Source organism: Temnothorax nylanderi, unplaced genomic scaffold, assembly GCF_030848795.1.
Source record: "Temnothorax nylanderi isolate EJ_2023f unplaced genomic scaffold, tnyl_v1.0 TNYL_tig0105_pilon, whole genome shotgun sequence".
NCBI classification, from domain to species: domain Eukaryota; kingdom Metazoa; phylum Arthropoda; class Insecta; order Hymenoptera; family Formicidae; genus Temnothorax; species Temnothorax nylanderi.
This window is the reverse complement of record NW_027249167.1, coordinates 327,594-343,322: the sequence shown is the minus strand read 5'-3', so window position 1 is coordinate 343,322 and position 15,729 is coordinate 327,594. Positions and strand designations below refer to the sequence as shown.

The 15,729-nt window shown below is 39.4% G+C and overlaps 2 protein-coding genes across 6 annotated transcripts in view; one reads left to right on the top strand and one right to left on the bottom strand.

The window, feature by feature from the left end:
* Med24 (mediator complex subunit 24) lies at window positions 1-7,760 on the top strand. 2 transcript variants are annotated; one of them, XM_071712052.1, is made up of 12 exons: window positions 1-128; window positions 845-1,050; window positions 1,134-1,259; window positions 1,393-1,729; window positions 1,800-2,216; window positions 2,298-2,484; window positions 2,580-2,925; window positions 3,042-3,487; window positions 3,650-3,742; window positions 3,818-4,108; window positions 4,198-4,645; window positions 6,789-7,760. In XM_071712052.1, the coding sequence occupies exons 2-12, from the start codon at window positions 910-912 to the stop codon at window positions 6,933-6,935; spliced, it is 2,979 nt and encodes a 992-aa protein (XP_071568153.1). In that variant the 5' UTR covers window positions 1-128; window positions 845-909; the 3' UTR covers window positions 6,936-7,760. The 2 variants fall into 2 exon arrangements, with proteins under 2 accessions (XP_071568153.1, XP_071568152.1); XM_071712051.1 differs by lacking the exon at window positions 1-128 and adding an exon at window positions 502-725.
* A 2,615-nt stretch (window positions 7,761-10,375) lies between these two features.
* The window catches only part of Nipped-a (Transcription-associated protein Nipped-A), a 36,264-nt gene continuing 30,910 nt past the window's right edge, over window positions 10,376-15,729 (bottom strand). For all 4 annotated transcript variants that reach the window (XM_071712080.1, XM_071712079.1, XM_071712082.1 and 1 more), the window contains 7 exons: window positions 14,205-15,578; window positions 13,295-13,469; window positions 12,970-13,201; window positions 12,780-12,873; window positions 11,919-12,467; window positions 11,424-11,637; window positions 10,376-11,234 (listed from right to left, as the gene is read on the bottom strand). In XM_071712080.1, the coding sequence (XP_071568181.1) occupies window positions 10,894-11,234; window positions 11,424-11,637; window positions 11,919-12,467; window positions 12,780-12,873; window positions 12,970-13,201; window positions 13,295-13,469; window positions 14,205-15,578 (2,979 nt within the window). In that variant the 3' untranslated portion in view covers window positions 10,376-10,893. The remainder of the gene's footprint in view (window positions 11,235-11,423; window positions 11,638-11,918; window positions 12,468-12,779; window positions 12,874-12,969; window positions 13,202-13,294; window positions 13,470-14,204; window positions 15,579-15,729) is intronic.

Sequence of the window (15,729 nt, the reverse complement as noted above, 5' to 3'; positions counted from 1 at the left end):
GCTTCCACCTTTACATGCGGTGCGTGGCCACGGACGGAGCATGCGCATATGGCCACGGGGCATGTTTATGTAGGCTGGGTTCGGGGAGCGCGCTTTTAGCGCTAGTGTGCTCTGTCCTTGTTCAATCAGTAAGTAACAGAGATAGAATGACGTTGTCAGTCAGCGGCCAGCGCTAATTAGGAATGTTTGGTGTAAAACTCGGGGCAGATGGCGCCATGGCGTCCAGTCCTGTCATGGCGGCGTCACCAACACTAACTCAATATACATGTATGTGTTGGTGTATCTGTGAGCACATCCGTGAGATATAAGGTCTGTTTTCTGTTGCTGCACTGCTGAACTAGTGCACTAAAGTGCACTAGAGTGCACTAGTTCAGCAGTGCAGCAACAGAAAACAGACCTTATATCTCACGGATGTGCTCACAGATACACCAACACATACATGTATATTGAGTTAGTGTTGGTGACGCCGCCATGACAGGACTGGACGCCATGGCGCCATCTGCCCCGAGTTTTACACCAAACATTCCTAATAGCGTCTCCCCGAACGCACTTGTAGTCGCAATTCGCAATATTTCGTTCGTGTGACAGGTTTCATAACCTGAATAGTCGTCAAATTTAACGATTAATATTTCTCTTCGCGGGGTAGAGCGACGCTTTTTTTCTGCTAGATTCTTTCCTTTCGTGTAAAAACGTGTAGATTGAGCATAATTTCATCAGTATTGGAGGTGGGGTCCCTAAACTGTATAATTACCAAAAATTTTTTGCAAGATGCTAACGGGTTATTAGAAATAATCATTTAATATTTATGTTCATATATTTAATTAAACTTTTTCTTTACTTACAGCTGATGTTATTAATCCCATTTTGACAGGATGTTCTGTCTCCTGCAAACTGATAAACGTCCCTGCAATGTGGCAGAAATTGTATAGTGTTCTAACGTTACCAATGGAGACCAAAGTGACCAGTAAAACCAGCAGCTTGAAAGCTCTCTTGCTACGAGCTTGGCGAGAACGCTGGACTGATTTGCAATGGGGTATTAATATCAAAACGGTAAGCGTCTGTATTTCTTTGATGTGCTTTCTATTTGCTTCCCAAGGTTCTACATGTTTTCTAAAATCAAGATTAATTCTTAGATTTTGCCAAGAGGAGTAAGTGGTGATGTATATAACTTAGCAGATTGTATATTACAACAAGCGTTAGTGGGACCAGGACCTAATCAGTTAGTACTGTCTTATCTGAAGCACTCGTTAAGTTCTCAGGTTTGTTTATTAATTATATATATATATATATATATATATATAAAATATATTTCAGGGGTTACTTTAATTTTTTCGTACACAATACACATATACTGTGACTTGTCAGTGATTTATATTTCAAATTGTCTTGCAGCTAGTGTCATACGCTGCAGTGTTGCAGCGAATAAGTAAATATGATGCTTTTCACAAGCCCCATTGCATCGTGAGCCTGCTGGAGTTCCTGGAGTCTATACAAGTTGGTATCACATGCCGCGGTAAACCAGAGGAAGATCTCTTGGCAGCGGCAGTTCTGTCTATTGTACATTGGCTTCTACAATGTTACCTGCACACTTTGACAAAGGCGCCCCAGAGTAATCCTCTCACTCCGCATCCAAGCGAGCTCGTAGACAAACCTGCTAGTATTTTGCAACAGATGCTGAATTCGGACTTTTTGTGCGCGATGATGTATCTGGCTAAATACGATGACAAAGGTGTGCTGTGACCAATGGAAAATTATTCGACGTTTTGCAATTGCTTATGCATTTGCACTTTTTCTTTTAGATCTATACATAGAAGTTGTGAAGAAATGCCAGGAGATCGAGACATTACTGAAGACGAGCACTCAAAAGTCTGTGGTACCGATAGAGGATTCACTGAAAAAGTTATGCAATCTGGAGATCGAAAGTCTCTGCCCTGAGAAAATGAAAATGGAGTCTATTACGCATTGTCTGCAGCCACTTTTTGCCGTTCAAGTGTTACTGAATCCTAGTACCGAGACAACCGTGTTCGTCAACCAGCTGCTGATGGTGCAGAGATTAAAGTGCTATACAAATGCACGGCTTTACTGCGAGATTATCCGCGCCTGTCTGATGTGCCTGCACAACGTACAGCAAACGTTCCAAGAGTCACAGTGGGGAGCCTTCACATTTTTAAAGATGCCTCAGATATTGAAGGAATTGCATGTGACTAATCTGAATGGTTGGTAAAACCGTTTGAAGTGCTCTGAATGCTGGGAGAGGAGGGGGGGGAATTTGATTTCACATCTTTGCATCTTTGCAGGTGATGAAAAGTTTGAATACTCGCAAGATATTCTGGATGCATTCGAGTTGCTCTATCAGTTCATGCCTCTGCTCGACAAAATGGATACCTCATTCAATTCGTGCAATTACATAGAATGCTTGCTGAGTGAATTGCAGAAGGTAAACCTTGTGACAGAAAAGCAAGCGAAGCAAATAGGCGCTAGGAGGTATATACATGAGAATCGAACCATTATCATACTATGAAAATAAACTTGGACAAATAGTCGAACTTTTTTTTGTGATTATCACGCGATTGTTGCAGGGAGGGGACGACTTCGTCGTCATCAATTCCGAAGGTAATTGTACGAGCAGGGCAGACACTTAACGGGATCTTGAGGACACTGAACGCCGAATCTTACGCAAAAATCCAGGAGGGTTTATTGAGCGTGCTGTATCAAGTCTTGACAGGGAAGAGCTTCGAATTGATGCTAGCCGTGGCAACCGTGGAGGGAGAACTGAAGACTTTCGTCACGAAACTCATCAAGTTTAACGAATATAGTAAACAGATCAACGAGCCTGTACCTGATAAGGCAGCAGCGACGAAAGCAATGTTGTTCGATGTATCGTTTCTTATGTTGTGTTCTATAGTGCAAACGTATGGCTCTGAGGTAAGTTTGGTGTTGATACGTGTCTCGAATTTTATGCGCAAAGAGACCTTATAACTTCGTGTGTCGATTACGTCCCATTATGGTTCAATTTTCAATTAACAAAAATTGATTTTCAGGTTGTCCTGGAGGAAGGTGGAGATTCATTCTTTGAGCAATGGGCACGCGAATGCATGCCAGAACGGAACAAACTAAAATCGCCACAGAGGATGCTGCAGAGTGTCGACCCGGCGAGAGTGGACGCTCTGCTGACGCAGATCAACTCGCCAGATCCCGATTTCAAATCGAACAACTTAAAATGGCACGTTGCATGCCAGTCGGCGATGGGCGCGGTGAAGGAGTTGCTCTGCGCGTGGGAAAGTGGGGTGCTGGGTGCCGGCGACGTCAAGAGAGCCCTGGATGGTTTGCGAGCGACGGCTTGCTGCTTGCCGGTCTGTGCTGCCGCTTGGCTATGCGCATACATGAGCATCACACATCAGGACGCTTTGCTGAAACCCATGAACATGGTTCAGCACTTCTTGACGCCATTGCCGGGTGACGAGATGCAGGAAAATCTTAAAGACAGGTAAACAGATAGAATAGCCACGTGAGTGTATGATGCAATTATTAGAACATTGTTAAATAATTGCATTTTTTCTTAGATAAAAATATAATCTTATTCATTCTTATTATAATATTATACATTTGGATGTTATATAAGATTTTAGTTTATCTATTTTTTTTCCAGATCCAGTTTAATGTTCCAAATTATTCGGAAAATGCAATACGACGTGCACCCGCCCACACAGTCGAAAACAAAAGTGCTTTCGGTATCCCACAGGTATTATGGTATTTTTGTAAAACAAATTGTCGTATTTTTTCGGAATTGTTATTTTCACGGCGTTTTTGCTTGTAGTATTATATCGCGGCAACCAATACTGGAACAGTTAGAATCCGTTTGGCAGACCATAAATCAATGTGGGTGGATAAACATACAAGCCATGCAATCGTTGGAATCTCTGCTAAACACCGGCGGTTCTTTATGGTTCGTCACGAATATAGTCAAAGAAGTGCTCAAGTATCGCTATCAAGAAGAACTGGATCAAGCTGTGGATCTAGCTTTTGCGATCTTCCATCTCGACATAGAGAACTGTACTCTGGACCTTATAAATCACATAATACCACAGTACCTGCACAACTCGTTGCAGTAAGTCCATCATATCGTCTTCGCATCTCGATCGAATTTTTAAATTTGTACGCAGGACGTTTGTTTCACATAAATTCTCTCTTGCATAGGAGTGATGAGCTTGTGGAACCGCAGTCGTCCATCCTGGCAAAATTGTGCGTGTATTGTATATTCTCCACTTTGGAGTACAATAACTCGAATCCATATCAGGGGAACAGCCGTAAACGCGTGCGACGCGACCTGGACGCGGAAGACCTGGACGCGCTTGGCGTATCCAATAAGCTTCTGCGACTAAACGAAACAGGCGAGAGCGTTCCTATGTTCAGCTCGCAAAGCCCGCAGGCGCAGGGTTCGAGTAACGGCCAAAAGTCGGTTGTCATTCTCAGGGATCCGCTTATGACGGCGTTGAACAATCTGTTCACCATATTCGCCTTTCTAGCCGGTAGAGACGGCGAGGTGTCCCAACAGACTCATTTCATACTCCAGTTCCTGCGGCTCATGGTGGAGTGCGGGAAAGACAGAACTCGCATCGTGCTACAGGGAATGCCGCAAACACTGGTACATTTTGATATTTGTATAGAACAGCTGTGCAATAGAGCAATTTCATTTTCGCTTTCAATTTTATTTTTATTTTCAATTTCATTTTCGGGGATCCTGGAGTGACGGCCGAACTCCGACGGGAAAGCGCCCTCATTTAAGCGGAATTAAAAATATCGATAATTTTGATCATTCTGTCCTTCTCCAATGAGATATCCTACGATATCTGTCCTTGTCAGATTGCAACGCCATGTATGTACACTGCGTGTGTGTACATGCATAAAATCAGGTGGATGAAAAATCTTTCTTATTAGGCTTTTAACCTTAGTTTCAATGGTATCACGCTGTTTGATCTAGTCCGAGATGCGGGACATTTTCAATTTGTACACGTAAGCTATATAATTTGTATATAAGCGAACGTTTCCTTGAAGTGACAGCTCTAGGTACAAAAGGTGCAACACCAAGTAGTATTAAATATATTTTTCTCAAGTTTTTAGTTTTAAATTTACTATCCCGCACATGATTTCTGTCGGAAATGTCGGTAATTGCCGTAACTCTGCACGGGGATTCTCTAACTCCTTCACGACAGTTTCGGTATCGTTGCGCAGCTTTTTTACCATATATAATACCTGCGCAACGATACCGAAACTGTCGTTAAGGAGTTAGAGAATCCCCGTGCTCAGGATCCCCTTAATATCGAGCGTTTGGAGAAATGGCAATTATGAAGGAGAGGGGTTTCCTCACCGATTTGGCTAAAACTTCACAATTTTGTGTATTTTGGTGCGTAAAACATGAATCTATAAGTTAAAATTATCGCTCTCAATTAGGAAAAAAGTTATTAAGTACTAAAATTGATAGTTGCGTGGTTAGAATGTCTGTCATACCGACATGATGTAGACGCACATGATCATGCGTAGTGACGTAAAAGTGCATGAAATTACAGTAATAATACAGTATAACGGCAACCTGTCCTATAATAGTCTGGCGCCTTACTTTAATTATGTGCTATTATTTGACTTTGTATTTATTATACTTTGTATTTATATAGACTTTTCAATATACCAATTATTTTCTGTTTTAAAAAAAGCATAAACTCTATTTCTATTATCTTTTTTAACTATATGGTTAAAAAAGATAATAGAAATAGAGTTTATGCTTTTTTTAAAGCAGAAAATAATTGGTATAACCAATGGTTAAAAAAGATAATAGAAATAGAGTTAATGCTTTTTTTAAAGCAGAAAATAATTGGCATATTGAAAAGTCTATATAAATACAAAGTCAAATAATAGCACACGATTAAAGTAAGACGCCAGACTATTATGAGAGGTTGCTGTTATACTGCACTATTACTGTAGTTCCATGCACTTTTACGTCACTACGCATGATCATGTGCGTCTACATCATGGTATAACAGACATCCTAACCACGCAACTGTCAATTTTAGTACTTAAGGGGATCCTGGAGTGACAGCGACAAGGCATAATCGGTCTAAGCAATATCTTTGAATTGGCTGAACAGAATGGAAAATCCTTTTACACGATTAAAGTACGCACAAAAATGTAGAGGGCTGTACATGATTTTTTCTGATAAACTAAAAAAAAAATTTATTTTTATAAATATTGTCTTCACCTGACGACAATATTTGCTTTATACAAAAATTCTGCAGTATTTCTATAGAAAATAGTGATGCAGCCCTCTACAAAAAACTGTCAGGAATAATATCGTGCAATTAGAAGTAAGATTTGAAGCCTAAAAAGAAAGATATTACTTAGACCAGTGGAAGATGCAAGGTTAGGTGCTATCCTTGTCTATATCCTTGTCTATACAAGGACAGATATAGTCGGTGAGCACTTCTTTATCGACGCTGATCGAGTTCGCCTGCGGCTCCAGCATCCCCTTAATAACGTTTTTCCTAAAATTGAGAGCGACAGTTTTAACTTACAGATTCATGTTTTACGCACCAAAATACACAAAATTGTGAAGTTTCAGCCAAATCGGTAAGGAAGCCCCTCTCCTTCATAATTACCGGAGAAATAAATCGTCTGTTAAAATCAATTATACAAGAGTTTGGTTTTCCTAAAAAAAATTTTCTTTTCCATTCGTACAATCCATGATTAACTGTGGGATAAACTGTTGGTAATAACATTTGCATATCTGTTTTCAGGTACCTTGCCTTCTCAAAGCATTGCCCGAGTTATTCACGACTGATATTCTGCTGAGATTGTACGACATACAAACCATGATCGGGCGCAAGGCCACCGCGCGAGATCTATGTATGTTGCGGAATATTAATCTGAAGCCTACAAAATAAAGTCACAATTATCGTAAAATAGAGAATACATCTTTTCACATGGATAATATTGACGAACAAATACATCAGTTTTATATATATAAATATCTATATAATGTACACAAATATTATCCTCTAAATTCTTATGGCACTTGTACTGCTATATTAGCAGGACAACTGACAATGGCAATGTAATTGTACATTAAGCGTCTAAATGCCTTAACAGCTTATACAGAAATATTACTGTATGGGGCAATCTTTTGCGCCATGGTTTACATGTTTGTATGTAATAGCATAAATAAATAATTATGTTCAATAATTATTAAGTTAATCATACTTGATAAGTATTGATTTTATAAAAACACAGAAGAAGAATATTATATTTGACGCATGGCATTTGTTAAAAATTATCTTCTCGATCTAAAAATTACCTATTTCTTTACTACAAATAAAGTTAGAACAAATATTTGAACGTAGTCACTTTGAAAGTATTCTTAGAAAATGCATCTGATATATCTACATTTCAAAACATTTGAAGAAATATAAGTTTATAAGTTCTACTTTAAACATAAAATTGTGTTTAAAATGGATTAATTATGAATTTATCATTTTCTTCCCATGAACTCTTCATTCAAGACGCCTAGTTGTCAAAGTACGTATAAAATAAATGTCAAACTTACCATATGTGCTAAAAAAAATGATAGAATAAAGTAAATCATAGATACCTAAATGTGATCACTTAAAAACATGATACAGTGTTTCATGATACGCGCATTATGTTTGCGTTTAAAGAACTAAAATTTAAATAAGTTGTATTTTTATAAATAAAGATTATTTATGTGATCATTAAGAGTATATGTTATTTTATAAGAATATAAGCTTCAACCTGATTGAATTTATATAAAATTGAAGAGAATTCTCGTATTTATACGTGAATATACGTTTCCTAGTAGAATTCTCTTGAAAAAAAACCTACTTCTCAAATGTATACAGGGTGTCACTGAATGTTTGGTACTTTTTTCATATTTAGATAGAGCGAGCCAAACTGAGTCGAAAAGTCATGTACCATTTTGCAATTTTCGCAATAGTTGATGAGTTATTAATGATTAAAAATCGCCGTATTAGCCCGGCCCACCGCCAAATCCAAGCGAGCGCGAGATGCGGCCGCCCCGCGGTCGGCGCGCGGGCAGTTGTTTTCTACTAGCGGCGATGATTACGCACGAACGGCGCGTAACGCCGGGCCCCCGTCCTGAGCGATGATAGTTTCTCGCCTTTTTTAAATAGAAATAAAATTTTCTAACAACATAGAAAAATTTTTTGTGCGTACGTATGTACATACGTGTGTACATGCATACACACAGGAACATATCAATTGTACTGCTTAAAAAAGCGATTACTCAATTTACTTTTTTTCTTTTAGTAAGTAACGGTTGTCTTTAAGAAAGAATATTTTCTTGATGATAGTCTTAAAATGTACAAATTTTAGAAAGAGTCTTTATCATGTACTCGAAAGAAGAATTTATACTCCTTCAAAGAACATAATAAAATTTTATCAAAGAAAAGTCAAAATAATAAATAAAGTAATATGAGGACCCTCGAGATTAAAATAGGAGAAGTCAAGGCTATGAGGGTCAGACGCAGATCACAGTGAGTAATATCAGAAATAACTGATTTATTCGTCGTTTTGATACATTACATCGATCCGTACGTTTCGGCTCAGTTTTGAGCCATCTTCAGCGGTAGTTACAGAAATTAAGTTACACGTTCTCCGTACCGTATGGTGAGTATACTGATTCAAAGTATCAGAAAAATAGATCAATTGATCCATATCTGTAAATTTGTTCAATTAATGTTGAGATATTAAAAAGATCCCTTAGGAAACTCACCATTCGGTCTGAAAAACGTGGAATACAGAGCCATGTACATAATGAATACTCTCTGCGAGAAGACTTGACGATCTTGTCGACACGACACACAATGATATGAAAGGTCTTGCAAGAAGAGGCATGTCGTAGGTCAACACACCGGCGAGGATTATAACAAAGCACGATTTGACACCGTCTCAAACTGACACGGATTTTTTGCATCATGCATATGTCACGGTTTTGAGCAAATTGTAATCCATGCTCATGAACTTTGGTCGTTGGCAAATCGGGGTTTTACTATTGGTACATGTAATATTGTGACGGTGTCAAATCGTGCTTTGTTATAATCCTCGCCGGTGTGTTGACCTACGACATGCCTCTTCTTGCAAGACCTTTCATATCATTGTGTGTCGTGTCGACAAGATCGTCAAGTCTTCTCGCAGAGAGTATTCATTATGTACATGGCTCTGTATTCCACGTTTTTCAGACCGAATGGTGAGTTTCCTAAGGGATCTTTTTAATATCTCAACATTAATTGAACAAATTTACAGATATGGATCAATTGATCTATTTTTCTGATACTTTGAATCAGTATACTCACCATACGGTACGGAGAACGTGTAACTTAATTTCTGTAACTACCGCTGAAGATGGCTCAAAACTGAGCCGAAACGTACGGATCGATGTAATGTATCAAAACGACGAATAAATCAGTTATTTCTGATATTACTCACTGTGATCTGCGTCTGACCCTCATAGCCTTGACTTCTCCTATTTTAATCTCGAGGGTCCTCATATTACTTTATTTATTATTTTGACTTTTCTTTGATAAAATTTTATTATGTTCTTTGAAGGAGTATAAATTCTTCTTTCGAGTACATGATAAAGACTCTTTCTAAAATTTGTACATTTTAAGACTATCATCAAGAAAATATTCTTTCTTAAAGACAACCGTTACTTACTAAAAGAAAAAAAGTAAATTGAGTAATCGCTTTTTTAAGCAGTACAATTGATATGTTCCTGTGTGTATGCATGTACACACGTATGTACATACGTACGCACAAAAAATTTTTCTGTGTTAGAAAATTTTATTTCTGTTTAAAAAAGGCGAGAAACTATCATCGCTCAGGACGGGGGCCCGGCGTTACGCGCCGCTCGTGCGTCGCGCCCAACGACATATATAATATTATATATGTCGTTGGTCGCGCCGTGTCATCATCGCCGCTTGGAGTAAACAACTGCCCGCGCGCCGACCGCGAGGCGGCCGCATCTCACCGCGCGCTTGGATTTGGCGGTGGGCGGGCCAATACGGCGATTTTTAATCATTAATAACTCATCAACTATCGCGAAAATTGCAAAATGGTACATGACTTTTCGACTCAGTTTGGCTCGCTCTATCTAAATATGAGAAAAGTACCAAACATTCAGTGACACCCTGTATATGCTTCCGTTTCTCACTTGTGGAAATTGTTTTACTGTAAAAAGTATAGATTTGTTTGAAGTAACAAAACGTCATTTTTTTAAGAACCTTATTATTTCATACAATTTTCATATAGATCCTAATGTCCATGTCTTTTACAATAAATAAGTACTATATGTATCTCAGGTCTATATTCCACTTCTTAGCAAGAACTATTCTTACAAATTATCTGCACAAGTTTCTTAAAATATAGCTTACTTACAGCTAGGAACTCGAACTGGAGCTTTACGTTACATTGAAGTGCTATGCATTAGCAAATAATATGTTTATACATAGTGAAAACGAATCTATAAGCAATATAATACATATACAGAGTAAGAGTTAGAGAATAGAATTAAATTCGCAGTTTACAAATAGTTTCGATTTACGCTGTACAAAATTAATGTATATAATGCATATAAACTATGTATATTCATATATTTATATATATGTATAGATTATAAATAATACTTTTCTAACGTCTAACTTCTCTTTATCATCTTTCATTTTTCAATAACTTCCTGAAAGCTAGCGTCAGTGTTATAAAATATAAGAACGTATATGGGCAAGAAAATAAAATGAATAATGCGATAATGATTCTCCTTTTCTCGTTCGTTATAGCACAAATGTGTTGTTAGGCCAAACGTTCTGTATCTTACAGCCATGGGTGCCACGAGGGATCCATTCTGCAGAGATTGTCATGGCTATTGGCAGCGGCTACTAGTGTGCTGACCTTACTGTCAATGCCGTCGAAATTCGCGAGAGAATTTAGTCTACCGACAATCGCGTTGACCGCGTGGTTCACCATTTTTATCAGAAGTTCACCCTTCAGATCGGTCGGCGCTTGTGATGTGCCCTCGGCGTCTTCTTGCCGTTTATGGTCCGCGATCACTTCATCCCGCAAAATTGTGCGAAGTATAGCATGCAGCTGGAACGTGGGCTGAACCAAACAGCGCGCTGTGGCGATCGCGCTAGCGGTCAATGGTCCGCAAACTCCTGCAAAAGAATTAACATCGTGAAACCTGAAAGAATTTGGCAACCGTCTGCACAGTAACGAATATCGGATTTACTACAAGTATTTCTATATAACATTTGAATTTATCCAAGCACAAGGGATGTCTATATCAAGATATCTTTTTATTTTCACGTCGACAGACGAGAAGATTAAGATTGTGTCTGACTGACCTATAGTTGTGAGAAATTCGAAGATATTGGGCGTCAAGCGGAAGGGTACCGGTCTCTTTGCGTCTAACTCTCCGGAGATGTCATCGATGTCGAATTTGAAATACGCGATGTTGATTAGACCGGAATCCTGATGCACGTACATCATGTCGGGATTGAGTCGCGTAAGATGAAGTACGTATTCGGCAAAGCATGTCAGCGACAGCTGCAAGGTGAACTAAAAACAGAAAGATGAAGACACGTTGAAAATACATATGTTGCATTGTAGTTTTTTACATCAGTGATTAAATTCTTCGATGATTGCAGGTCTCTATCTCTATTTTTCTTGGTCAGAAATTTAGAGATGTTCTTCTTTTTTTGTATCAATTACTATAAAGAAGGATATAATTTTGTGCTTGAACTCAAAAAGCTTTCTTGTAATATAAAATCAATTAAAAATTGTCCAAAAAACCTACAATATTTATGTTTTAAATCATTAGTATTAAAAAAAGTACTTACCATTTTTCTGAATGTCCAATAATCAGTGGCGCTGGGGAATGTTTTCATTGCCCAATCTTTGATCATAGTTTTGGAGACCATTGTGGTCTGCACTTCCTTCAGAATATCCCGTAGCACTTGATGGCTGGCTTGCGCGCCTCGTGCTTGTACGGCAGCCAGTTTCTCATAATATCTGGCAATAGGTGCGTCGCGCTCCATCCCCAGCTTGGCACAGGCCTGCTTGTAAATGTCTAAGAGGGAAATCGCTGCCGGGTTGTCCTCCACGAGTCTCATCTGCGGCGAAACCGCGACGAGTCGTGGCACTGTAAAGTGCAGAAAACGTCGTGACGTTTCCTTCTGCTTGGTCAGATAGTGGTTCAACATGCGCAACAGTTGTAACAGGCGCTCTTCACGTCTGGCGTCTCCCAGACCAGCGTCGTTGACCACTAAATAAGGATAGAGGCGACCGTTGTGACCGCGAATGCGTAATCTCCTGGCGGCCGTGTTGTGTCGTTGGACCACCTCAACGCGTGGTACAAATCTCGCTATCTTTACAGAATAATGCGAGTGCTAAAGGATATAAAATTTTAGAAAGGATTAACAAAGCACAGGCCCTTTTCAATTCAATATTGAACATTATTTTTATCGTTTAAATAAAAATAAGATTATAAATGCTGAATATTATTATGCAGTTGGATAGCTTTAATTTTAAATTATCGGGAACAAACTCCCTAATCTCTTTCTTAATTTCACCTTTATTTTCTACTTATATATATATATATATGATATATGGAAAAATATCATTACGTGTATGCGTAATTATGTCTATGCGTATCCACTGAGAATAGAGGATTTTAATTTAGAAGAGTTTGACTGTCTTACCCTAGGTATGAGAAATTCACCGGGCAGCTCGACTTCTGCAGTTTTCAAACTAAAATTGCTCAAAAAGCGACATTTCTCCTCAATTAAAAAAGATCTGCAAAACAATGCACGAATCTGTAGTCCACGAATCATAAAAAAGAGAAGTCATTGTAAAAAAACAGAAGTCAACAATTAAAAAATAAAATATTACTTTGGCAGTTGTTTCGTTTTTTCTTCGAGGATCTTTATCCATTTCTTCAACTTGCTGATGAGATTGTGTAGTAATCTAGCTCCAGGTACAGTGAAGTCGAAATCACTCGTAAATTGGCCTTTCATTTTCTGGAAAACAGGATCCTGCACGGTAGCTTGAGCTCTTCGTGCCAAAGATTCCGATGCCGCCGAGCTAAACGAGCTGCTCATGTTTTGGGAGGATGATATGTTCTCTGCAAATCGCAAAGTACATATTAGAGGGAAATCGTCTCCTTTTTGTCTAATTCTCGTTTAATAACCAATACAAAAAGCGAAATTGGATTTACCAATGCCAATACCGAACGTAGAACCAAGTTTTTTCACGAAGTTCAATGTATGAGGAGTTATTGTAGCTTCGCTGACTGCTCCACGATTTTCGAATGCTATCGCGTAACATTTTGCGAGGCCTTGTCTCAACTGCCTTAAAACTTCTTCATACCACGTCTCACGGAACCATACCATCTGAAATATAAATTTATAATATCTCTTTTTATACGGGAAATCTTAAAATATTGAATCTTACAATTAGTATAAAGATATCTCAATTATAAACTTAAGATAATTACAGAATATTTGGGACACACACACACACACACGCACACGCACGCACACGCACGCACACACACGCACACACACGCACACACACGCACGCACACGCACGCACACACACGCACGCACACGCACGCACACGCATGCACACACACGCACACACACGCACACACGCGCACACACGCGCACACACGCGCACACACGCGCACACACACACGCGCACACACACACACGCACACACACGCACACACACGCGCGCGCACACACACACACACACACACACACACACACACACACACACACACACACACACACACGCCACACGCACACACACACACACACACACACACGCACACACACACACGCACACAATATTTCTAAAGTGCTTCGATAAACTTCGAAAATAATTTCTTGACATTAAAATAAGAAAAAATTCATATACATACATGTATTTGTATATATCAAGCTAATAAAAAATCTCTATTATTCTATTAGCTATATCTTTTTTTATTATATATAATTTTTTACTGTATATTCTTTATATGATAACGTATACGTGTATACATCCATTATATTTCCTGTATTTGTGTATTATGTCTTATTATGTGACATTAAGTGGATAAAAGTAAAAGAATTATTCAAACCAACCTGATCGACTATGCCCTCCAAACTAGATAAGATAGTTGGATGAATGTCTCTTTGCATATGCATGATCTTCGAACACCTCCACATAGGCGCCGTGGCACGTACCGTATGACCGGTTTCCGATATTCCCTGTTGCGGGAGTACATTGCCCGTGGTAGAGCCCCGTTCTTCGACACCATCCTGACTCTTCCCTGCGGTCAATTCACCGCTTTTATATCTCTCCCTCTGCTCTATTTTCAAAGTCAAATAAAGAGTACGGATGGAGAAATAAACCGCTTGCGGGAACATCCTTCCAACTTGACTTAACAAGTTTAAGATCACACTTCCTTCGTAGCGCACCAGATACATCAGTAACTGCGGTACCCACGGTAACCACTGAATAGCTGGGACACCCACGGCATACTTGTCCAAAGTATCCATGAGCAATGACTTGTCGTCATCATAGGTGAGTAGCCATAAAATTTTTGCAATGTACTTTCTGGATTTTGATTCATTCTGGTGCCTGCAGGCATGTAAGAAGCATACAAGAGCGTTTACGCCGATGTTGATCTGACGAGCATGTCCATCGCGCGTAAAGATACTTTCGAGATAATCGCCCCAAAGAGACCAAGCTTTCACCAGAGTGTCATGCAACTGAGTCGCCGCAGAAAAGCTTTTGTTGGCATCGTCCGAGCGGCCAAGTTGTGACTGAAGCAAACCCTTCAGTGCGTAAAATTCAGCGACCATTTCTTTTGTAAAATACGCCATATTGGTTGATTCCAGCACATCCAAACCTTCTTGCAACTCGTTTTGCCCTCCCATAGTGGCCATCTGCAAATAGCACTTTACCTGTTGTCTGATTTTCTGGAAGCAATCGACCATAGGTACGCTCGTGGGATTATAAATCTTGGCCAAAGAATCCAGGCAAACGCCGCATAGATTCTGCTTTCTAGCAATTTTACCAAAGTGAATAATCGCCTGCATAGAGGCATGCACGCCAAGCAATGAGTGATTAACCGTTTGGTCCTGTTGAGAATCATAGTGATTGGAGATAAAGGTATAGTGATGTTGCCTCCAAGTAAAGATATCCGACCAGTGACTGAGATCGTCGGCTATTACGGGTAAACGATTTCTCCATGTCTTTACGATGGCCTTCATGTCGTGCAGTGAGTTACTCCTGCCATGTAGCAGTCCCTGATGGATTTGCATTGCTTCCTGAAGCTCCATTATCTGTTGGGCCGCTTGTAGCAGCGGCTGATGGACGTGGCTAACAATGCGCGGCAGTCGACGCCACTCACGCATACACAAGCCAGACGCAAGTTCTACGTAACGCTCGACAGTGCTCAGATGTTGATCCTCACTACTGCACAAGGTTACAAATCCACGATACAGGTTGATCTACAACAATATAGAAAAAATTACGAGTTTGACAACATCTCCTTTTGATGTTAAAACATATACGTATGCATGGCAAGATTGCGCTACAAAGTCAACATCTCAGATGGAATGGAAAAAAATTATAAAGCTATAAAGCGTTTATCTTTTTCTT